The sequence below is a fragment of the Haliotis rufescens genome, unplaced genomic scaffold (genome assembly GCF_023055435.1).
Source record: "Haliotis rufescens isolate VD_foot unplaced genomic scaffold, xgHalRufe1.0.p SCAF_5, whole genome shotgun sequence".
NCBI classification, from domain to species: domain Eukaryota; kingdom Metazoa; phylum Mollusca; class Gastropoda; order Lepetellida; family Haliotidae; genus Haliotis; species Haliotis rufescens.
Window position 1 is genome coordinate 1,053,146 of NW_025964223.1, and position 26,429 is coordinate 1,079,574.

The 26,429-nt window shown below is 41.4% G+C and overlaps 2 protein-coding genes across 6 annotated transcripts in view; one reads left to right on the forward strand and one right to left on the reverse strand.

Annotated features, from left to right (window-relative positions):
* Positions 1-2,745, reverse strand: part of LOC124111835 — a 66,949-nt gene extending 64,204 nt beyond the window's left edge. Inside the window, exon 1 of the mRNA XM_048384199.1 lies at positions 2,118-2,745. The gene's annotated coding sequence lies outside the window, so the exon portion shown is untranslated. The remainder of the gene's footprint in view (positions 1-2,117) is intronic.
* LOC124111836 (transcription initiation protein SPT3 homolog) overlaps positions 1-26,429 on the forward strand; it is a 96,160-nt gene that overhangs the window by 46,040 nt on the left and 23,691 nt on the right. Inside the window, exon 1 of one of the 5 annotated variants that reach the window (XM_046471691.2) lies at positions 13,004-13,035. The exons of 3 other annotated variants lie outside the window; for them this stretch is intronic. In XM_046471691.2, the coding sequence (XP_046327647.1) occupies positions 13,019-13,035 (17 nt within the window). In that variant the 5' untranslated portion in view covers positions 13,004-13,018. Of the gene's footprint in view, positions 1-13,003; positions 13,036-24,436; positions 24,505-26,429 lie in introns of those variants that run through there. One more of the 5 variants, XM_046471689.2, reaches the window with a different exon arrangement.

The window sequence follows — 26,429 nt, forward strand, 5'->3', positions numbered from 1 at the left end:
CATACATACTACAGGTATATCACATACATACTACAGGTATATCACATACATACTACAGGTATGTTACATACATACTACAGGTATATTACATACATACTACAGAGTATCACATACATACTACAGGTATATTACATACATACTACAGGAGTATTACATACATACTACAGGTGTATTACATACATACTACAGGTATATCACATACACACTACAGGTATATCACATACACACTACAGGTATATCACATACACACTACAGGTATATCACATACACACTACAAGTATATCAGATACACACTACAGGTATATCACATACACACTACAAGTATATCACATACACACTACATGTATATCACATACACACTACAAGTATATCAGATACACACTTCAAGTATATCAGATCCACACTACAATTACATCACATACACGCTATAAGTATATCACATACTACAGGTTTTATCACATGCTACAGGTATATCTCATACTTCAGCTATATCACATACATACTTCATGTATATCACATACATACTACAGGAGTATCACATACATACTACAGGTATATCACATACTACAGGTATATAACATACATACTACAGGTATATCACATACATACTACAGGTATATCACATACTAGACCTATAGTAACATTAGGTAACATTAAGTCATGTATTACCATGGAGGTATCACTACCCACAGTTACACCAGCCGCTGGACACACTCAGGTAACATTATGTCATGTATTACCATGGAGGTATCACTACCCACAGTTACACCAGCCACTGGACACACTCAGATAACATTATGTCATGTATTACCATGGAGGTATCACTACCCACAGTTACACCAGCCGCTGGACACACTCGGGTAACATTATATCATGTATTACCATGGCGGTATCACTACCCACAGTTACACCAGCCGCTGGACACACTCAGGTAACATTATGTCATGTATTACCATGGCGGTATCACTACCCACAGTTACACCAGCCACTGGACACACTCAGGTAACATTATGTCATGTATTACCATGGAGGTATCACTACCCACAGTTACACCAGCCACTGGACACACTCAGGTAACATTATGTCATGTATTACCATGGCGGTATCACTACCCACAGTTACACCAGCCACTGGACACACTCAGGTAACATTATGTCATGTATTACCATGGCGGTATCACTACCCACAGTTACACCAGCCACTGGACACACTCAGGTAACATTATGTCATGTATTACCATGGCGGTATCACTACCCACAGTTAAACCAGCCACTGGACACACTCAGGTAACATTATGTCATGTATTACCATGGCGGTATCACTACCCACAGTTACACCAGCCGCTGGACACACTCAGGTAACATTATGTCATGTATTACCATGGAGGTATCACTACCCACAGTTACACCAGCCGCTGGACACACTCAGGTAACATTATGTCATGTATTACCATGGAGGTATCACCACACCTTGTCATGTCACTGCCCAGCCATCTTATCATGGGACGAGGAGGGTCATGGGTTGCAGAAACTAAGAATTACAATCTACACACCTGGTCATTGGGAACACTGTCAGCTTATGTCATTACTCGCATAGTTCAAGCAAAATGAAGGATTCATTGCTCCCATTATTGCAGTTGATTTTGTTTGACGTTGGTGTGTTTCTGTTGGGAGTCAGGCCATTTATCAACATGGTAGTGCTCATTCCCATGAATATTACGTTCCAATTATGGCTGGATCTTGTTCCAGTTCCTCTGCATGTGTTGTGGGTTTATAGCTGCAGTGCTGCAGAGTTCAAGTTTAACTCACAAGTGTGCATCTGCTTCCGTGCGGCTGGACGTTCGTTGTATGCAGAACAGCAATGAATATTGTTTCTTCAAAACATTATGTGCATGTATTGGTTTCATAGCTGAGTGTGAATCTGATTTATATGTGTATGTGTTATTCTGTACATTAATGATTTAATACTTAAATAAATAAATTAGCAATGAAATTGTTTCTTAAAACTATAATGTATGAGTATTGGTTTTCATAGCTGAATGAGAATGATTTATGTGAATATGTGTTATTCTCAAGATTAATGTTTAAATAATTAAAAAGTAAATCATTTGAACTTACCTTGTCAAGTGACAATGCAGAATTGGATCCCAAGTGGTACTCCTAACCAACACCAGGTGTCACTGTGCCATTTTGTGCGATGTTGTCGCCGTCTTCAACTGTGAACACCACAGGGTATATTCCAAGTGTCTCTACACTCCTGGGGGTAGAGAGGACGACACAGGAAACTGGTGGCATCAAAACAAGAAACTTGTCATAGAAATGTGTGATGTTTCGAAGTAAATGTGACGAAGTTTCAAAGTGTTTCTACTTGAGTCTGACGGAGAGGGCGTGATTGTCACATTAAGGCCTGTTATCAGATTAAAAGCAGTAATGGAGATCAGTTGCTGTTCCCATTGGAAACATTCTGAATAAATATTGTGTGCTGTGCCTTGTTGGGGCGAGGATGATATGCTTCTGTCGCCAACTCTCCCTCTTCCCGCCTGATAACATTTTTGTGGTTTTCCTGTTTTTTCACCCCTCCATTGACACAAGAGCTCCTATCATCTGTCGTCATATTTGCTCCAAAGTTTTAACGTCCCTAAGTGGCATGCTAGCTGCCCAATCGGACGCTGCAAGCAAAGATACATAGGTAGACTAGCAGGCAGAGGACAATAGCTCACTGGAGTTATAGGGTGTTAGGGAGTGGTAGGAACCATCCCTGTTTGGTGTGGTCTCTGATTGGCCGGCCACCCAGCTAGCCTCAGCCCCCCCGAACCTGCCCATCAGGTCATCAGGTCATCAGGCTACTGTCCCAAGATTGGAACTGGGAGACGAGGTTGAGGTTGTAAGAATATTCCCCATGCACTGGAGGCATCTGCTGGGGGTTGAGGCCAGGTTATGTATGAAGTCTAGTTGTGGTTTACTCATATAAGAGCAGAGAATGAAGTCAACTATCAAGCCGACACTCCTTGTGGTTCGGAAAGGAGTGGTCAATCTAGATATACAGGCTTCTTGGTATGGCCCTCACCTCATGTGTAAACGCTTATGTTTATGTTTTGTGAAACGCTTTTAGAAATGGTAATACTGTGATTGTTGTGACCTGTGGTAGTGTATGGTTTGAAACCGCTGTTAACAATATGCTGGAATATCACAGCAGGGGTCTCTGTTTGGCTTGACACTTTGTACCCATGTAGGAGGGGATCCATTGGGTTGGAACCTCAAGGCTACTCCACTGTGTTCCCACTGTGTTAGGGCGGGGACATTTCTAAGGCTAAACTTGTTTCATACAAAGAATGTTACTGATGGTGATATGGAGACTGACATTACATATAAGAAACTAATATAAGTTCCTGTACACGTGTGTGCAGGGTGTGTGATGCATCGTCTCGCCGTCAGTAACAGACACAGGGTGTGCGATGCATCGTCTCGCTGTCAGTAACAGACACAGGGTGTGCGATGCATCGTCTCGCCGTCGGTAACGGACACAGGGTGTGCGATGCATCGTCTCGCCGTCAGTAACAGACACAGGGTGTGCGATGCATCGTCTCGCTGTCAGTAACAGACACAGGGTGTGCGATGCATCGTCCCGCCGTCAGTAACAGACACAGGGTGTGTGATGCATCGTCTCGCCATCAGTAACAGACACAGGGTGTGTGATGCATCGTCTCGCCGTCAGTAACAGACACAGGGTGTGTGATGCATCGTCCCGCCGTCAGTAACAGACACAGGGTGTGTGATGCATCGTCCCGCCGTCAGTAACAGACACAGGGTGTGTGATGCATCGTCCCGCCGTCAGTAACAGACACAGGGTGTGTGATGCATCGTCCCGCCGTCAGTAACAGACACAGGGTGTGTGATGCATCGTCTCGCCGTCAGTAACAGACACAGGGTGTGTGATGCATCGTCTCGCCGTCAGTAACAGACACAGGGTGTGTGATGCATCGTCTAGCTGTAAGTAACAGGTCAGGTCCCACTAGACACATGAAGGTGTGTGGAGGTCCCACTAGATACATGAAGGTGTGTGGAGGTCCCTCTAGACACATGAAGGTGTGTGGAGGTCCCACGAGACACACAAAGGTGTGTGGAGGTCCCACTAGATACATGAAGGTGTGTGAAGGTCCCAGTAGACACATGAAGGTGTGTGGAGGTCCCACTAGACACATGAAGGTGTGTGGAGGTCCCACTAGACACATGAAGGTGTGTGGAGGTCCCACTAGATACATGAAGGTGTGTTGAGGTCCCACTAGACACATGAAGGTGTGTTGAGGTCTCACGAAGAGCATGAAGGTGTGTTGAGGTCCCACTAGACACATGAAGGTGTGTGGAGGTCTCACGAAGAGCATGAAGGTGTGTTGAGGTCCCACTAGACACACAAAGGTGTGTGGAGGTCTCACGAAGAGCATGAAGGTGTGTTGAGGTCCCACTAGACACATGAAGGTGTGTTGAGGTCCCACTAGACACATGAAGGTGTGTTGAGGTCCCACTAGACACACAAAGGTGTGTGGAGGTCTCACGAAGAGCATGAAGGTGTGTTGAGGTCCCACTAGACACATGAAGGTGTGTTGAGGTCCCACTAGACACACAAAGGTGTGTGGAGGTCTCACGAAGAGCATGAAGGTGTGTTGAGGTCCCACTAGACACATGAAGGTGTGTTGAGGTCCCACTAGACACATGAAGGTGTGTGGAGGTCCCACTAGACACACAAAGGTGTGTGGAGGTCCCACTAGACACATGAAGGTGTGTGGAGGTCCCTCTAGACACATGAAGGTGTGTGGAGGTCCCACTAGACACACAAAGGTGTGTGGAGGTCCCACGAGACACATGAAGGTGTGTGGAGGTCCCACTAGACACATGAAGGTGTGTGGAGGTCCCACTAGACACATGAAGGTGTGTGGAGGTCCCACTAGACACATGAAGGTGTGTGGAGGTCCCACTAGACACACAAAGGTGTGTGGAGGTCCAACGAGACACATGAAGGTGTGTGGAGGTCCCACTAGACACATGAAGGTGTGTGGAGGTCCCACTAGACACATGAAGGTGTGTTGAGGTCCCACTAGTCACCTGAAGGTGTGTTGAGGTCCCACTAGACACACAAAGGTGTGTGGAGGTCTCACAAAGAGCATGAAGGTGTGTTGAGGTCCCACTAGACACATGAAGGTGTGTTGAGGTCCCACTAGACACATGAAGGTGTGTGGAGGTCCCACGAGACACATGAAGGTGTGTGGAGGTCCCACTAGACACACAAAGGTGTGTGGAGGTCTCACGAAGAGCATGAAGGTGTGTTGAGGTCCCACTAGACACATGAAGGTGTGTTGAGGTCCCACTAGACACACAAAGGTGTGTGGAGGTCTCACGAAGAGCATGAAGGTGTGTGGAGGTCCCACGAGACACATGAAGGTGTGTGGAGGTCCCGCTAGACACATGAAGGTGTGTGGAGGTCCCACTAGACACATGAAGGTGTGTGGAGGTCCCACTAGACACATGAAGGTGTGTGGAGGTCCCACTAGACACACAAAGGTGTGTGGAGGTCCAACGAGACACATGAAGGTGTGTGGAGGTCCCACTAGACACATGAAGGTGTGTGGAGGTCCCACTAGACACATGAAGGTGTGTGGAGGTCCCACTATACACATGAAGGTGTGTTGAGGTCCCACTAGACACACAAAGGTGTGTGGAGGTCCCAAGAGACACATGAAGGTGTGTGGAGGTCCCACTAGACACACGAAGGTGTGTGGAGGTCCCACTAGACACACAAAGGTGTGTGGAGGTCCCACTAGACACACAAAGGTGTGTGGAGGTCCCACTAGACACACAAAGGTGTGTGGAGGTCCCACTAGACACATGAAGGTGTGTGGAGGTCTCACGAAGAGCATGAAGGTGTGGAGGTCTGTGGTTAGCGGCCACTTGAGACGGGAATGCACCTTTTCCTGTTAGACCAAAATTTGGTCAAGTGTTTCAGTCAGTCACCAGTCAGACATTGCTCAAGGAGTTATTCCAGTTATGCAGCCTGCTTTTTCACTTTAAGTGTTTGAAATGGAATGGCAGTCACTGGCATGAGGAGAGATGCACCATGCTGCACTCAGTTGGTGTTAGGGGAGACTCTTTTCATTGTTTGTTTGTTTTTTGTGTCATTGTTATATCATTGTTTGTTGTCATTGTGTTATCTTTGTTTATGTTATATAATTGTTTGTTTGTTGTCATTGTATTATATGATTGTGTGTTATATCATTGTTTGTCATTGTGTTATATCATTGTTTGTCATTGTGTTATATCATTGTTGTGTCATTGTGTTATATCATTGTTTGTGATATATTATTGTCTGTTTGTGTTATATCATTGTTTATGTTATATCATTGTTGTGTCATTGTGTTATATCATTGTTTGTGTTATATCATTGTTTGTTTAAGTTGTTATTGTTTGTCTGTGTTAGAAATCATTATGAAAACATGTTTTCAAAAATATTTTCAGTAATCACATTTTTAATAAGTATTTGAACGTGATCAATTTGAATTGCCTTATTTGAAGATGTCACACATAAGGTAAAAACATCAATCGGTTCTATAGCGGGGATGTTGCTGAGTGTGGTCACTATGTGGCCTGACAGTGGTGGAGTGGGCGGGGATGTGGATGATGCTGTAGTAGCTCCCAATGATATTCATGACTGCCGCCAGCATAATACAAGTGAACTGACATCTTGTGACGATCGTTGAAGGGATACATGTGTCACCATTGAAATCTCCCACAACCTGCCAGATGTTAGTACAAAAAACTGTTAACTTTTCTCTTCAAGAATTTCAAATATTTCATTCATTAAATTCACAATTTGTATGGTTTCTTAAGGGTTTTGTGACTGTTTGATGTGAGGAAAATATTGATCATTCAGGGAGGTCTTTTTTAACTTTACTCACTTTTCAACAAACAGGACATGTTCTACATGTCTAAGTTGAGTGGCTTGGTCAGTGAGTCATGCTGGAATGAACAAAGCCTTGGCCTTGTGAACACTGCCATATAAACACTGCCATATAAACACCCAGTGTAAGTCATGCTGACTTCATCTCTGTCAGCTCAAGTGTTGAACTGGAGACAAGTTCACAGATTGGAGGGATTTCGGGGACTCCAAACTTGACATATGTTTTGTTGATGATCAGCGACATTTGGGTGTTACGCTTCAGTGGTGTTAAGAGAGCTGGTACTGTATTAATGACCAATTTATTAGTGCATGGGTGAGTGACTTGCAGCAAGCAGCATGGGCAGTACACAGCATCCCTCTCTGTAGGGGGTCAGTCTAGAAGCATATGCATGTGTCTGTGTGGGTCAGGGATGTGTCTGTGGAGTGAGATGTGTCTGTGGAGTGAGATGGGTCTGTAGAGTGAGATGGGTCTGTAGAGTGAGATGGGTCTGTGGAGTGAGATGGGTCTGTGGAGTGAGATGGGTCTGTGGAGTGAGATGGGTCTGTGGAGTGAGATGGGTCTGTGGAGTGAGATGGGTCTGTGGAGTGAGATGGGTCTGTGGAGTGAGATGGGTCTATGGAGTGAGATGTGTCTGTGGAGTGAGATGGGTCTGTGGAGTGAGATAGGTCTGTGGAGTGAGATGGGTCTGTTAAGTGCTTGTTATGGGTGGGTGGTCAGGGATGTGTCTGTGGAGTGAGATGGGTCTGTGGAGTGAGATGGGTCTGTGGAGTGAGATGGGTCTGTGGAGTGAGATAGGTCTGTGGAGTGAGATGGGTCTGTGGAGTGAGATGGGTCTGTGGAGTGAGATGTGTCTGTGGAGTGAGATGGGTCTGCGGAGTGAGATAGGTCTGTGGAGTGAGATGGGTCTGTTAAGTGCTTGTTATGGGTGGGTGGTCAGGGATGTGTCTGTGGAGTGAGATGGGTCTGTGGAGTGAGATGGGTCTGTGGAGTGAGATGGGTCTGTGGAGTGAGATGGGTCTGTGGAGTGAGATGGGTCTGTTAAGTGCTTGTGATGGGTGGGTGGTCAGGGATGTGTCTGTGGAGTGAGATGGGTCTGTGGAGTGAGATGTGTCTGTGGAGTGAGATGGGTCTGTGGAGTGAGATAGGTCTGTGGAGTGAGATGGGTCTGTGGAGTGAGATGGGTCTGTTAAGCGCCTGTGATAGGTCTGTGGAGTGAGATAGGTCTGTGGAGTGAGATGGGTCTGTGGAGTGAGATGGGTCTGTGGAGTGAGATGGGTCTGTTAAGCGCCTGTGATGGGTTGGTTAATATAAGGAATGACTGAGGCAGGTAGATGCAACATTTAAATTTGTTTTTTTATAGTTTGTTTGTTTGTTGTTTAATGCTGCACTCATCAATATTCCAGCTATATGACGGCGGTCTGTAAATAGAGTCTGGACTAGACAATCCAGTGATTGACATCATGAACATCGATCCACGCAATTGGAATCGATGACATGCATCAATCAAGTCAGCGAGTCTGACCACCCAATCCTGTTAGTTGCCTTTTACGGCAAGCATGGGTTGCTGGAGACCTATTCTACCCCGGATCTTCACATGTCGTTTTTGGTTGTTGTTTTATTAGGATTAGAGAGCTCCACAACTTTTTAAGCAATTGAGTTTTTACTTTAGGGTTTCTATTTTATTTGGGTTATTACATTTTTCATTGGGTATTAGATTTTTCATCTATTCATCACTCTATTGGGTTTTTCCCCAAATCAGTGAACATTTTAAGATTTTAAAAAAAGAAATAAATAAATATATAGGCTTGACTCGGAAAGTAAATTAGCCCGTAATTGTGTTTCGGAAATTCGCTCCTTTGTACGCATGCTGAAAAAGTTTCATTGGGTATTTACGCAAGCTGTTTTTATACATTTGAGTTTTTCATTTAATGCATGCATTTCTGTACACAAGTTAATTGAAAGTACTTGGGTTTTGAACATTTTGGGGGGTAATTTACGCAAATACGCTACTTGTCTGTAGCTCTGGAATTATCATCAGGTTCTTTTCCAAATTTACACATTTTTATTGTTCAAGTGGGTAACACTTAATTTAACACTGCAGTATGGTGTACATCAGGATGGACATGGCCAGGTCCACCTGAACCTATTTGAGGGGAAGTAAGAAGGTGGTAGATGAGGTTTGGGGTTTGTTGTTTACCTGTGTTATTTTGCAGGCTAGAGAGGGGGGCAAATTGGGGTTAGTGAATGCGGCAGTGGCGACATTGTGACCATGTGACACAGTCATGTGACAAGTTCACGAATGCCTCTCTCGCCACATCAAAGTCAAGAAACTGAAAACAACAGCTGAGCCATTTAAGGGACATTTTCAAAATTCATTGTCTCAAAACGTTCTTGTTTTTTGTTCTTCAGTGGTTAAGACAACTGACAAAATGAATAGATTGTACCGCTATGGAATTGTGACGATTATTGATATACCAGAGTCTGCATATAATCTTGGTACTATTTCAAGTCGCTATGGAATAAGTAGCTGTTGTTAACTTAATACTCTCTCCTGTTCTTAGAACTGTCGGATATTTGTTATTTTCTTACAATACATACAGACAAGGACACAGACTTTGTATTGTGAATAATGTGTCTTCCCTACCTAATTTCTGGGATGATTTTTGTATTAAAGATTTTATTTACTGAAAGGGTTTTGGAGATGTTACCGTAATGATTTCAATAAGATAAAGTGTAAAATATGAATAATATATGTTTAAGGGTAACACCTAAAACTGAAAAATTGTAATTGGAGTACAATGCTCATATATCAATCACTGGATTGTCTGGTCCAGAATCCATTATTACAGACCGCCGTCATAGAGTTGGAATATTGCTGAGGGTAGAGTAAACAACAAACAAACAAACAAACATGAGTTCATTATTTCATCTGTTTGACCAGAAATAGTCTAACATCTAGTCTCTGAAATGAACATATCTTACTGAAAAAACAGCTGTTAATTTATCTTAATAAAAATATAATAAAAAGGAGCTCAGAGACTCTTCATTTTCCGATACTGCAGTAACATTATAGACTTGCATGGGCTGTATTGGATATATTTGTATCAGGGTGGCTGTATGAGAGACTAGGCCAGACAGGGTCCCACCACTTGCAGCCCACCCTGAGTCAGGGGAACCTGGGACCGCCTCCGTGGTCTCGTGGTAGAGCGTCCGCCCGGAGACCGCCTCCGTGGTCTAGTGGTAGAGCGTCCGCCTGGAGACCGCCTCCGTGGTCTAGTGGTAGAGCGTCCGCCCGGAGACCGCCTCCGTGGTCTAGTGGTAGAGCGTCCGCCCGGAGACCGCCTCCGTGGTCTAGTGGTAGAGCGTCCGCCCGGAGACCGCCTCCGTGGTCTAGTGGTAGAGCGTCCGCCCGGAGACCGCCTCCGTGGTCTAGTGGTAGAGCGTCCGCCCGGAGACCGCCTCCGTGGTCTAGTGGTAGAGCGTCCGCCCGGAGAGCGGAAGGTCCGGGGTTCGATCCCCGGCCGCATCATACAAAAAGACGTTAAAAGATTGTACTTGTTGTTACCCTGTCTGGCGCTCGGGATTAAGGGGCTAAAACAAGGATTGGTCGTCTCGGGGTCAGTATACTGTGTCTGAGTGGGGTATTCATGTTAAACTGAGGCATGGTATCTCAGTGAGCTAGCACTATAAATCGGCATCAGTCCGGACTAGTACAAGCAGCCACACACACACACATACACGTACATGCCCGTCACTATATAAGTGCAATAATCTTGGACGCGATGTTAAACCCCATTTTACCTCACCTGTGTCAGGTGATATCTTCCCATTGATACAGATGTAAGGAGGGGTGATATGCCAGTCAAAGTGTTTCAATATTCATGCAGATGACTGACATCATGCAGTTGACTGAAATAATGTCAAAAAGATAAAAATGAAAATGCTTAGAATCTCACTTTTACTGTTTTTGCAATTTAGAGCTGTAAGCTTGAATATTGATGTGTCTGGCGTTTCACAATTAAGTCAGCTTTTGACATATTTCCATTGATTTAGTTGAAAATGAGTACAAATCATGACATATACAACCAATGCATAACAATGTGGTCATTGTACAGTGAAAACTTGTGCATGTATACAAACAAGAACTACACATATAAAACTATCACAAACTTCAATCCCATCACTGTACTCTGTTAAAATGTTGAAATGCATGAATCTATACGAACACGTTAGTGACCATGAACACCATGACATATTGCAAACATAACGGACAACTCACACGTTTGTGGCACTGGTATTGCGGCTGTGTATGAATGCATCCCTGACATAAAAACCCCGATGAGGTAATCCTCTCCGATGTCCTACTTGTCCTCCGTGTTAATTACCCAGACTACCTTGACTTAGTTAACTGACGTATAAGCCATTTAACAAACAGCCCTTAATCCCCGATTCCACCAACAATGCATGCTGTCATGTCACCGGCCGCTGCAAAAACTCACTGCCGACTTCCTTCTGTTCATGTTACCTTCCTTTCGTTTTTTTCGTGGATATTAAGCGAGCTAAATAGTTAGTTCTAGTCAATGTGTAGCAGGTGGACAAACTGCTGTGTTTAGGACTGATGTTCACTTTGATATTTGATTTTTATTCATTGGTGGATTTTGACGATAAAGGCTGTTATTTTGGTTCTGGAGTGGAGTTTTACGTGGCAGCTTATATATCACAGTGGTCTGTCTTTAACTGTGCCTTAGCTTGGCAAACCAGTGGATGATAGCATGAGCAGCAACTGATGTCGTTAGGGTAACCTGGACTTCATTAGTTTGATAAGTCCACACTTATCGTGAGTCCTGGGGACTTGTCATAACCCGGACTTCATTTACTGGCCATACTGTGAAATGGGGGCAAAGTTAAGAAATGGGTTCAGATATTTGGGCAAGTTGAGACATGTTAGAAGTTATTTATCAGACATATGTATAGAAAAATATAAGTAGAAAAATTCAGGATATTGATGAGAAAATAAATTGCACTGACTGATGAGAATTCAGATGTATATTAATAGTATCAGTAATGTGGGGCTGATATCATTTATGTCATCTGGAATTTGTTAAAGTATTTGATAGGCACTTAGAAGTTGGAAGAACATGAATACATGGCGCTTTGTGGATAACAGCTTCATTTTGTTCTTTGTAACAATGTTTCACAGCAGCTTCTTGCCTCATCATCAGATGATAGAATTTAATATATATATATGTATGTAAAATCACATTCGTGAAACCAGTTGAATAAATTATACAGCTCATCTTTAGACTTTTGTAATCTATCTATCTGTAATCTGTCTGTCTGTCTGTCTGTCTGTCTATTGATAGGTTTACATAAGGTAGCATTAAGGTCAGGATGATAATATAATGACGAAGCCAATGAGATTAACGTGAGAGAAACCAATTAACTCCAATGAAGGTGTAGTGATTAGGCAAAGACTATGAAGAAGCTGTTAGGTATTCAGGAATTTGTTAGGGGAATATCATTTACAAACAAGCTGATCCTCCTACGAGTCTCCAGTTTATTGACTTAATGTTGTTTGTATGAAAACAGTCCCACCACACCAGTATGGCTCAGCCCCAGCAAGTATGTACAGATGTGTAAGACGATATGTTTTCCCTCTCCAGATGCAAGTCAATCTTGTGTAATGTACTTGGCATCCAGGAGTGTCCGCACCAGAAACAATCTGGGTGACCAAGAGTTGTCACCCCTGGCAACAACTTATCAATGAAATGTGGCTTTCCTGTCTGGTTGTGTGCATGCCTTTTGCACATCAGCAAGACTTACATTGAAAATAGGATTAACACAGGCATGAGATGATACAGCGGCAATTTCTTAACAATCAAGAGTTAAGTTTTAATACTCTCTCCCCCTTGGTTATTATGTTGAAGTTATCCTGGTTAGAATGGAAGTATTTGCCCTGCATTTCCTCATGTGGACGTCCTGACATGATGCAGCAGAGGTGACGCGATTTAGCCGAGAGCGGATCAGTGGTCACACACACGCTGTCTGGCTGCAGCCATTGGACCACACATGCATGAATGTACACGGTAATTAGCTGCAGGGATAGGGAACATGTGCGGTATGGTATATACTCACAGGCTAATTTAAAGGAACTGGTCATCTTTCTTATCCTTTTGTGATAGTAGCTTGTAACTCAACAAGTTATACTTTTCTGTTTTTCTTTTAAAAAGTTTAAAATCTAAATTTGTTAAATTTCTTAATTGGGCTAAAGTTATTCATTCCCCAGTCTAAACTTTGAAAATTTTAAATCAAATTCTGTTAAATTTTTATTGGGCTAAAATAATTCAATCCCCAGTCTAAACTTTGAAAATTTAAAATTTATTTCTGTTAAATTTTTATTGGGCTAAAATAATTCATTCCCCAGTCTAAACTTTGAAAATTAAAAATCTAATTCTGTTAAATTTTTTTAAGTGGGCTAAAGTAATTCATTCCCCAGTCTAAACTTTGAAAATTTAGAATCTATTTCTGTTAAATTTTTAATTGGGCTAAAGATTTTCTCCCCTATCTAAAGTTTGAAATGATACTTTAAAATTCATAATTTCGAATTTACATTCTATTTAGATATTTTTGTGTGCTCAATACAATTTGAGGTGAAATGTATAATTGTTCCAGTTCCTATTTGATATATACAGCAGATGGAGAGCCAATCAAAGATAGAGGCGAGACTTTCTTGCTTATCTCAATACATTTTGTATAACGGCACGACCGATCTGTCTGCCTTGAAAGGGTATCCTAGTGGTTAAAGTGTTCTCACGTCACAGCGAAAGAGGGGCGGTCGGGTAGCCTAGTGGTTAAAGCGTTCGCGATTCCCGACATGGGTACAATGTGTGAAGCCCATTTCAGGTGTCCTCCGCCGTGATATTGCTGGAATATTGCTAAAAGCGGCGTAAAACCATACTCACTCACTCACAGGGAAAGTCCACACTGGGTATAACTATGTTATATTAAGCCCATTCCTGGAGCCCCCTGCTGTGATATTGCTGGAATATTGCTGAAAGTGGCGAAAAATCATACTCATTCGCTTGATAAGTAGTTTGTTAGATATAAAGTGTAAGGACGGGTCTCTCTGTAATGCCACATTCATAGTCATCTTACAAGAATCATTGTAATTGTCGATCATCAATTAATTAATATAGTTTAACGGTTATGTTTGTTAGATTTTATTTATATCATGTGAGGCAGCAATTTGAACGTTGGTCAGACAAGTTGGAGTATTTGTGTGTATCCTGTAGTGAAAATAGTCAGAAATAAGATTTGAGGGAATCATTGGGAACATGGTGTTGTATGTTAGGGCGGGGCAGAGAGTCACTGAGGTTTAGTGTTCAGAGAGTCTTTGTTGATTGTGGCCATGAGGTTCATGACCAGATCATTAAGTGAAGCAACATTGAAATACCTTCACCAAAGTCAACGTCTGAGACATGCATCACGTCGGGCTTTCCTCCCACATTAGGCTGACATGCCTTGATATAACCGGAATACTGTTAAAAGCAGCGTTAAACCCAACTCACTCACTCACTCACTCACTCACTCACTCACTCACTCACTCACTCACTCACTCACTCACTCACTCACTCACTCACTCACTCACTACCTCACTCACTACCTCACTACCTCACTACACTAAGTGTGTAGCTGGTCCTGCCTGGAACTGAGACAAATATTTTCACCATGTTTACATTTTCTGTCAGTTTTATTCTGTTCCAATTTATAGTAAAATTGAAGCATTGAGAGAAATATTCTCCTAGTCAATGAGGACAGTCATCATTACATTCTTACATGTCCTCTGCACTATTGTAAGTCGACGGCTTATCCTGTACCGAAACAGTGACAGAAGACAGGAGTTTCCCCGGAATCAGGAAAAACTGCCTGTCATGGATGTATGAATAGCTATGTTCACTTGTCCTCCCCTCAATTACATGAGTAATGTTACTTTATTATAACCATACAAGATGTAAGCAGCAGGCGCCCACCGTGTTGGCCTTTCTAGGAGGAGGCAGCAACCATTGAACTCAGGAACTTAGTGTGTTTGTTTATAGCCATAACAATGGACATAACAAAGACGAAAGTATCACTCGTGTGAGGGGGATGTGGTCAACCGGTACGAAGCTGTCACTTTGTTGACGGCCATTCATAACAAATCTGTCGCCACACTTACTACGCATCACACAGGAAAATGGGTCACATGTTTGTCCTTAGGGGACTCTCCCTAACTCCTCCACAAACCAGAAGCCCATACCCACCAGATGTCAACCGCCCCGTGACGGCTTAGCACAACAATAGTCATCATTAGGAGGTGTAAGCATGGAGTAACGGTATCAATTATGTTAGGGTTTGTCGTATGTCTGTTTCAAAAGAGAAGAAACACGTCAGAAGATGATGAATGGTCACAGTCATCGACAACTCTTCATAATTTAGTTGGGCTCAGTCTCGGATTTTGCACAAAAGGCCTCAGGCCTTTCCATCTTAAAAATGATCATTGCCAAACTGAGGTGTGTTATTTTCTTGGGATATCGCATGGTGTCGATCTTTACGTAAAGTTTATCCTTAGGGGAATACTTTATCCTGGTTATTTAGCATATCGTATTTCTGAGTATGTCAGATGTTTTGTTTCTGTTCCAACAGAACTAACAGGATGGTTGTGAAGGAACGGCATCTGATGAGACAGGGAATGGTTTTTATAAAGAAGTTTAGTGACTTTCAGAATATGACTGAATGATTATTTAATCAGAAAGGTTATATTCAGGCATTTTGTAATGCATGACCGAATCTATTCAAATACAAGAGTTTGGGTTGAAGAAAATTTGGTAACAAATAAATGATAATAATATTTAACCCCACAGTCTGTGATATTTCAGCTATGGGAAATTGGTTTGTAAATAATTGAATGTGTACCAGAAAATAACAAGTGATTGATATTATGAGCAACTAGCCGCACCTTCGATGTATGATGACCAGTAATCAACAAGGATGACCACATCTATTAAGTTTCCTCATATGACAAGCATGGGTTGCTGGGGCTATTTCTAAACCAGAATCCCCATGGGGTTTAACCCAGATTCCCCATCAGGGTGTAACCCAGAGTACCATTGGGGTTTAGCCCAGAATCCCATTGGGGTTTAACCAAAAAAGTCTTTGGGGTTCAACCCAGAATCCCCATGGGGTTCAGTATACAGGATCCTAGGGATCTGCTGTCATGGCTTCAAATCTCAGTGAATAGTTAGGTCTTGTCTGCTTGAGGTCACTGTGACACAGATAGAGGAATGACTCCAGACAGAGATCTGGAACTAATGGGTGGGCCTTGTCTGCTTGAGGTTACTGTGACACAGATAGAAGATTGACTCCAGACAGAGATCTGGAACTAATCGGTGGGTCTTGTCTGCTTTAGGTCACTTTGACACAAATAGAAGGCTGACTCCAGACAGAGATCTGGAACTAATGGGTGGGCCTTGTCTGCTTGAGGTCACTGTGACACAGATAGAAGATTGACTCCAGACAGAGATCTGGAACTAATCGGTGGGTCTTGTCTGCTTGAGGTTACTGTGACACAGATAGAAGACTGACTCCAGATAGAGATCTGGAACTAATGGGTGGGTCTTGTCTGCTTGAGGTCACTGTGACACAGATTGAGGACTTGCTCCAGACAGAGATCTGGAACTAATGGGTGGGTCTTGTCTACTTTAGGCCACTGTGACACAGATAGAAGGCTGACTCCAGACAGAGATCTGGAACTAATGGGTGGGCCTTGTCTGCTTGAGGTCACTGTGACACAGATAGAAGATTGACTCCAGACAGAGATCTGGAACTAATTGGTGGGTCTTGTCTGCTTGAGGTTACTGTGACACAGATAGATGATTGACTCCAGACAGAGATCTGGAACTAATGGGTGGGTCTTGTCTGCTTGAGGTCACTGTGACACAGATAGAGGAATGACTCCAGACAGAGATCTGGAACTAATGGGTGGGTCTTGTTTGCTTGAGGTCACTGTGACACAGATAGAAGACTGACTCCAGATAGAGATCTGGAACTAATGGGTGGGTCTTGTCTGCTTGAGGTCACTGTGACACAGATTGAGGACTTGCTTCAGACAGAGATCTGGAACCATTTGGTGGATCTTGTCTACTTTAGGTCACTGTGACACAGATAGAGGACTTGCTCCAGACAGCGATCTGGAACTAATGGGTGGATCTTGTCTGCATGAGGTCACTGTGACACAGATAGAGGACTTGCTCCAGACAGCGATCTGGAACTAATTGGTGGGTCTTGTCTACTTTAGGTCACTGTGACACAGATAGAGGACTTGCTCCAGACAGCGATCTGGAACTAATGGGTGGGTCTTGTCTACTTTAGGTCACTGTGGCTCCAGACAGAGATCTGGAACTAATGGGTGGGTCTTGTCTACTTGAGGTCACTGTGACACAGATTGAGGACTTGCTCCAGGCAGTGGTCTGGAACTAATGGGTGGGTCTTGTCTGCTTGAGGTCACTGTGACACAGATAGAGGACATGCTTCAGGCAGTGGTCTGGAACTAAGCGGTGGGTCTTGTCTGCTTTAGGTCACTTTGACACAAATAGAAGGCTGACTCCAGACAGAGATCTGGAACTAATGGGTGGGTCTTGTCTGTTTGAGGTCACTGACACAGATAGAGGACTGACTCCAGACAGAGATCTGGAACTAATGGGTGGGTCTTGTCTGTTTGAGGTCACTGTGACACAGATAGAGGAATGACTCCAGACAGAGATCTGGAACTAAGCGGTGGGTCTTGTCTGCTTGAGGTCACTGTGACACAGGTAGAAGACTGACTCCAGACAGAGATCTGGAACTAATGGGTGGGTCTCGTCTGTTTGAAACCATTGTGATTCCAGGCAGTGGTTTGGAACTAATGGCTGGGTCTTGTCTGTTTGAAGTCATTGTGACTCCAGGCAGTGGTCTGGAAACGGTGGTTCATTAGTGGCCATGTATGTCTCCTTCAAAGCTGTATGTTCCTGCTACAGGTTACCTTGACATTGTCCCATGTTGGACTGCCTATTTAGCTGATTTTCCTGCTCATTTACACTATTATCAACCAAAATAGCTTTTAGAAAGGCAGAAACACTGATGTGGTTGTATTAGCTGTGTGACCTGCCCTTTTCTTCTGCAATCAAGGGAGTATGAGGGAGTATTATATCCGCCACTGTAGTTTCATCTGCAGCTGCACAGATCGTGTAACACAGATATGATTCGTAGATGACTGGAATTAAGTGGTGTGGAAGTTGGGATGATGTAGCACTAGCGGCAAACACATGGCAAGGGACAGTCCCGCCAATATTCTGATTGGTCAACTATGATAATTTGTCATGTGACCCAGAGGTCAAGCCCACCCAAAACAACTTAACTAAAGTCTCCTTGAAAATCTGCTGGAGGCATTGCCTCGTTCTTGTCATGATTCTCACTCACTCACTCAAGAACTCAAGAATTCACACAAGAACTCTCTTAAGGACTAAAGGGGCGGTGGGGTAGGCTAGTGGTTAAAGCGTTAGCTTGTCACGCCGAAGACCCGGGTTCGATTCCCAACATGGGTACAATGTGTGAAGCCCATTTCTGGTGTCCCCCGCTGTGATATTGCTGGAATATTGCTAAAAGCGGCGTAAAACCTCACTCACTCACTCACTCTCTTAAGGACTAAAGAACTTGTACAAGAATTCACTCACACACTCAAGAACTCACTTGATGACTGAAGAACTTGCTCTAGAATTCACTCAAGAACTCAAGATCTCCCATAATGACAAAAGAACTTGATCAAGAATTCACTCAAGAACTCTTTTAATGACAAGAACGCGCTCAAGAATTCACTCAAGAACTCAAGAACTCACTTAATGACAAAAAAATTGATAAAAAAATCACTCTCACTCTCACTCACTTAATGACAAAAGAACTCGCTCAAGAATTCACTCACTCAAAATCTCACTCAACGACTAAGGAACTAGATCAAGAATTAACTCACTCACTCAAGAACTCACTCAACGACTAAAGAACTAGATCAAGAATTAACTCACTCACTCACTCCAAAGCTCATTTAATCAAGAGCCCCTACATACTGATTGTATTGTATCTTGACTGTTGAGACATAAGTTGCTAACACAAGAACACCTTTCTCATGGTTTTATTATATCCTAAATGTTGGAAAACTGACCTGACACCAGACTGCAGGATTATATTTAGAATGTCATGTGTTAGGGAATAGTGAGTATTGCCTAAAGTTCTCAACCCTAGTTTCACATTAAATGTCAGAATAATGCAAGCAGTTGTAAATGTGATCACAACATGAAAAAATGATAGGTTTCAAACAGATCACAAATGTCATTTCTTTTGCATTTCAACGCAAATAACAAAAATAACATATAAACCCATAACTCGTTGAAATTGTGGCAGATGTATTTATTGTTGCTGGAACATAAAACGTTACTCTCAGTAATGACACGCTGACATTTGGTTTACACTATTACATGGACAACAATTGGATTGCCTGGTTTTGTCACGTATTCCTATGTGTGTTGGTGTGATCTATAGTAGCCACCTACACAGAGCCTTCACAGGCAATCAGATAGTTCGTGTTCACCCTTTCTCAAAGTAGTCCTTGCCATATATGGAAGTTGGACCTGTTGGCTTGAATGTAATACAGTATTAGACGTAATAAGCGCTCCGCTCTAATAAGCGCCCACGGCAATATTTGCTAATATATTGGCTTGTGAACAATCCCAATTAGCACCCCTTCCGATTGATCAATATACACAAGATTTATTTATTTGTGTATAATACGCACATGTGTGTTATATGCACCCTTAATTATGGGCAATTAAATTCTGGAAAATATATCTGTCGGGTATAATACGCACAGACTTTTCTTTTGTATCATTTCAGGCTTTCAGCACAAACCACGAAATTTAAAATCTTTCAACTGTTTTTTTCCCCGACCAAAATTATATTCTAATAAGAGCCCCCAATTTCTAATTTTGAGAGTGCACTGGGCACTTATTGCGTCGAATACGGTACCTCAGTTAATCAAGAAATCGGATACTTTTTTCATCTTGTGGTTTTGTCTTGGGGATAAGTTAATATTTCCTTAGCAATTTATTTGTAACTTTTTTTAATTTTCTGGTCCTTTACAATTTAGTTGTGTAATAAGTTGATAATTTTCATAAGTACTGTGGACATAGGAGATTCCAGTTCAAATTTCAAAGAATTAAAACTGAAAGTAGTTTTTGCCTATATTTGGCAAAATTTTAAGTGACCCAAAAAGCATGTGTTTGTTGTTGAAAATGCCAGATTTCCAGTTAAAATAAATCCTGGTAGTCGAGGTGAACTGTCCCAGTTGCCATTGAGTGAATGGACTCGTGAAGTAGGAAAGGCTAACGTGTTCTTAGATAAAACGATAACAGAAATGGTCTCATCTTTTAGTATAAATACATAACAAATTAATGAAATAAATAAAATAAAATAAGTAAAAATCACATCTATATTTTAATAAATCTTTGAAAAAGAAAAGAAAGTTTGGGGGATACTGATGGAGTGCTTTAACTGCTTTTACTTGACTTTGCGGAATCATCGGTGTTGTGCCAACCACGTATTGATCCGCTCAGTTTTCTCATTTTCTGAAAGACATATCTTTGTTTGAACTGGACTGAGGAGAAATCATAATGTCAAGTATTGAAACTATTCTTTTTAAAGTTCCAATACAATTTATCATTATTCCATAAACTTGTCCTGAAGAACAGCTTTAGAAGGACATATTTCAACTAGAAGTCTACTTTTGTAAAGGACCAGTTCAAAAGTTCTATGTCGGATAAAATCTGAATTGCCAGGGGTATGGTCTTGCAAGTTTTCCATCTGACAAAATCAACTGGGTAGCTGATTTCACAATGTTTATATAGTAACTGAACTAAACTGATCCTATTGTCGTTCCTATGCTGTTAGGAGTTGTCATTAAATACATCCAGTCTTTCCATGAGGTAGGGGTGACTGATAATCACTATTGCTATAAGTTGCTAAAGCCTATAACTATAGATATTGAAAGAAACTATTGCGATAACTATTGATATTGCAAGCAACTATTGCAGTAAATATTGATGGATTTTAGTGTTGAATTAAACCTTAGAATTGAAGTTTCCTTTGAATGTGATAACCATAACACCAAATAAAAAGTAAAGTTTGAGATATGACTGATTTGTTTTTTCTTTACCCTGATAATCTAAGAAAGAGAAACTTGATTTTTCCACCCAAGTTTGTCACAAACTCCACTTGACTGTCACCCTCTGCCATTTTACTTTAAGGAAGACTGGTTGCTAAGCACCAAGGGCAGTTAACTCTAATCCTCACTCAGCAGCTTCGCGAGCTTGTTTCGGTGACTCAATCGCATAAGGTAAATACAATCGAAACTATCGATATTCCTAACTGAAATCGATACTATTGATCGGAAACTGATTTAACAATCGATTTATTGACTTTAAGTCTCACCAATGGTAATATATTGTTATTTCGAACTATCGTGACACCCCTACCACAAGGTAGGCTTTTATAATAACCAGCAATACTCCTTCTGGTGCAGTTCGTATTATTTACTGGCAGATTTGAAAACCCTACAAGTGATTGTCAACAAAGCAGACACAATTTATTGATAACAGCTTCTTTTATTACTGGTACTGTAAAGACGATGTTTTGGTATACAGCCTTGCTTGACAACGGTATAAGGATCTATACCAAAATGTCGCCTTTACAGTAATTAAAGAAGTCGTTATCCATATATTGTGTCTACTTTGTCATCCGTCAACTGTTTAGTAATCCCTATCTAACAATTAATTGTCAACACCTGGTAAATAAACTTCATTCAATAAATGTTCCAAAAAACAGGGTAAAACACGCGAACGTGTGACATAAGAGGCCACTAGACTCAAAAATTCAACATTTTCAGAATTAAGACATTGGTAGAGGGGACATGTCTAAAAATTAAAGAATTAAATTTTTATCCGACATCAGACTTTTAAACTGGTCCCTACGAAAGTCTCTTTTTATAAACTCAAAGGGACCACTAATTTTAGTTCATTATAGCCGTAGTTTGTTATAAGCATATATACAGCATGACTACAGCAAATAGTCGGGACAAAAAAACTAAGTTTGTGATATCCGTCAGTTTGTTATAAGCGTGTTCGTTATAAACGTAGTTTACTGTATATAAAAGACTATTTCCCACATTTTACAGATCTTCTTTTGTCACTCAAAGGAACAAAAAATGTTTGTCAAATCAGCTCCAATAACACAAACATACAATCAAACATACAATCAAACATACAATCAAACATATAACCAGTGTCACCAATATGGTTTGTTGAACCTCTGCCATTGTCTGGCCTTTTGAATGAAGCACTCAAGGACAAGCATATGACCAATGGCGCCATGACGGCACTGATTGAAGAGTGGTTTATTGACTAGTGTTATTACCTGCCTAGAAGTTATTACATCCGCCACAGTGGTTGTAAACAATAATAACATCCATCCTTAAATATGCCGTTATCTTATTCTCAATACGAGGTGGCTGTATTGCGGGACTTCCATTTACAGTGAAGGTATATTGGCTCCCGGTTGGCAATGGCTGCTGTCTGTCATTGTTTAGGAAGGGTTTCAAATAAGCAAATTTGTTTCTTACAAATGAGATGCTAACCTTTGGGAAATTATGGCTTGATGATGGCTGTTTTGAGTGATGTGATAGTTGATGAGACAGTGTGAAGTGTGACTGTGGTATTTATGGAGTTTAAATAATGACTTCCCATTTGTGGCTGCACATCACAGCGTTCCCGTATACCACCGTCGACATGTTTACCAACATCAAAGACTTGAAGTCGTCCGAAAGCAACGCCAAAAAACTAATGATGTTACACATTTGATCAGTAAATATTTGTATTTGTTAGATTGGGATTATTGTTAGTGGATCCTGGTGTTTGTAATGAAGAAAATACAATCAGTGACGTGTCATGTGATTAGCGTTATATGTGCACATTATTTGCAAAGTTTGTGAAATTAAATGAATGACAGATGAACGGAGCCTTTATTTGAAAGATTTAATTTGCGTTTCTTGATTAAAGTAATGATAAATGCGGCCTTAGTGAATAAAAACAGACAACTAGATCACATCAAAGATGAAGTATGTGAGTGAACTTTGTTGTAAAAGTTTGTTTCAAAATATCTGCAGTTGTAGGATGAATGCATGACTGAATGATGTTTATTCTTAATGGGATGTTATTTGATAATGTTGATGTTAATTGATGTTGATCATGCTGTTTGATGTTGATGCTGCTGCTGCTGTTTGGATGAAAGCCAAGTTATTCTAATCAACTTGAACCCTATTTGTATAGTATGGATAAAGTGACAAAACTGCCGATAGATTATTGTGACACAACTAATTATCATAAATATAATAACTATATAAAGTTATAGTAACGCAACTGTCTGTAGATATAGCAACACAACTACTTATATATATATATAGTAACACAACTCCTTATAGATATACCAACACAACTTGTTATAGTTATCCTAACATGCCAACTTATAGATATACTAACACGCCCACTTATAGATATACTAACATGCCTATTTATATAGATGTGAGTGAGTGAGTGAATATTGCTTAACGCCGCATCAGCATTAGTAGTAACACAACTACTTATATTAGATGTAGTAACACAACTACTTATATTAGATGTAGTAAATCAAATACTTATATTAGATACTTATATTAGATGTAGTAACACAACTACTTATATTAGATATAAAAACACAACTACTTATATTAGATGTAGTAACACAACTACTTATAGATATAGTAACACAACTACTTATATTAGATGTAGTAACACAACCACTTATCTTAGTTATGTGAGTAACAAAACTATTATTAGATACAGTGAGAGAGTTCCAAGAAGAAAATACATTACGGTAAGATTGTGGGACCATTTCTCAATATAATTTCACACAAGGCCTTCTACCCGTTCAATAAAGGGAAGGACTTTAGTTGTAAAGTTTTCTAATTCCCATAGTTGGCCTCTCTCAGTATCAATGCCTTTAGAAGGAAGACCAAATAATGGTAATATCATCCATATAAGCTCAACCTCCATACAAGGTGATGGTGATCAAACATGCAACTCACCTTGTGTGTGTCGACAGCAGGCGGTGATGCTGCATGCAGGCCTACATGCACATGCATTACACTGTGTGCATGCACATGCATGCAGACGTGTCTCTCTGCATGTGATTAATTGTGCAGGAGGTAATGTGCTGATGTGACAGATGTGGAGGGCTGTGTGTGGATGTGTGTATAATTATATGTATATGAAGGCCTGAGCTGACATCAGGAGAAGAGGCGCGCTGATCGTCTCATGCCGCTAGCCGGCTCAGCGTTGTTGTAACGAAGCAATGCTGTTGCTGCTGTTGCTGCTGCAACCGTGCCCCAGCCTAGCTGGCTTTTTGTAAGCTTCAATACTTACCATTAGTTCATAAGTGGAGCAGGTTGGTACAGTATGACCTGGATCTGTGACTTGTAACATTAAGAGGAATTATGGGCATTGAACATGTTAAAGATCCATCGTGATCAAGGACTTTTTGAAAAATTCAATGAACTTAGAGCGATAAAAGTAACATGAGAGCCATCTATTTGTTAATCAAGAGCATCATACTAATTGTCTGTTGTTTGATGGTATGGTGGCACACATTCACCTAGTATCTTACAAGGACCTTCTGACTCAGGGAAGGGAAGAGTAACTACCCCTGTTTTAGAGATTTGGACCTGTCAATGATCTTCAAAAACATGTGGCAGCTTCTTACTGATGTTCCAAGCCAGTGAATATTAATGTTTTAATTGATTTTAAAAATATATACTTATTTCACATGAATTGTCATGTTTACGTTTCAACAAACCCTAATTGTTTTCTGTTATCCATGTTTAGTGTACCCCTTGTTGTTTTCTGTTGTCCATGTTTAGTGTGACCCATGTTGTTTTCTGTTGTCCATGTTTAGTGTAGCCCTTGTTGTTTTCTGTTATCCATGTTCAGTGTACCCCTTGTTGTTTTCTGTTATCCATGTTTAGTGTAGCCCTTGTTGTTTTCTGTTGTCCATGTTTAGTGTGACCCATGTTGTTTTCTGTTGTCCATGTTTAGTGTGGAGTTTTAAACAGGCATTAGATACAACAGTTACATGATGACTTTAACAAATTAAATTTGTTTGAAAATTCTTCTTTAATATTTAATCTTGATTACTTAAAAAATGTATCATAATTAAATAAAATGGATCTATTTCATGGCAGCACAGATCAGAGGTATCAGAGTGTCAGGGCCGTGGACAAGTTGAGATGTGTTGTGTAATCTAATACTTGTGTGTCACTATGACCTATCGATGTAGCAGGCTGACTGGGAGAGGGACTAGGGAATAACAGGCTAAGAGGGAATAGGGAATAACAGGCTAAGAGGGAATAGAGAATAACAGGCTAAGAGGGAATAGGGAATAACAGGCTGATAGGGAGAGGGACTAGGGTATTTCAGGCTAAGAGGGAATAGGGAATAACAGGCTGATAGGGAGAGGGAATAGGGAATAACAGGCTAAGAGGGAATAGGGAATAACAGGCTAAGAGGGAATAGGGAATAACAGGCTGATAGGGAGAGGGACTAGGGTATTTCAGGCTAAGAGGGAATAGGGAATAACAGGCTGATAGGGAGAGGGAATAGGGAATAAAAGGCTGATAGGGAGAGGGAATAGGGAATAAAAGGCTAAGAGGGAATGAGGAATAACAGGCTGATAGGGAGAGGGAATAGGGAATAAAAGGCTGATAGGGGTGGGAATAGGGAATAAAAGGTTAAGAGGGAATAGGGAATAACAGGCTGATAGGAAGAGGGAATAACAGGCTGATAGGGAGAGGGAATAACAGGCTGATAGGGAGAGGGAATAACAGGCTGATAGGAAGAGGGAATAACAGGCTGATAGGGAGAGGGAATAACAGGCTGATAGGGAGAGGGAATGAGGAATAACAGTCTTATTGTACTTAGGTTATAAAACAGCCATGTTTCTTTGGCATGGAGGTTTTTGATAATGTGTAAATGGTTTTATTTAAAGTGTATAAACCATGTGGAAGGGCACAGGGCTGTTTTGTGATGTGGGCGAGTGGTCACAAGGCTTCTCCAGGCTTGGAAATGTCACATAGCACTTAATCTTTACTTTAATCTTATTATTGTGATATTGATGGAATTAAATTTGTTATGATTGTTGAAGAAAATGTTTCGTGACCCTGAACTGCCAACAGGTGAATCATAGTGCACCAGATTTACACCAACTAGGGTGTGTGAATCAGGAGATAAACCGAATGTGTTTTGAAATTTGACATGGTCCCGCTGTAGAGTAGATA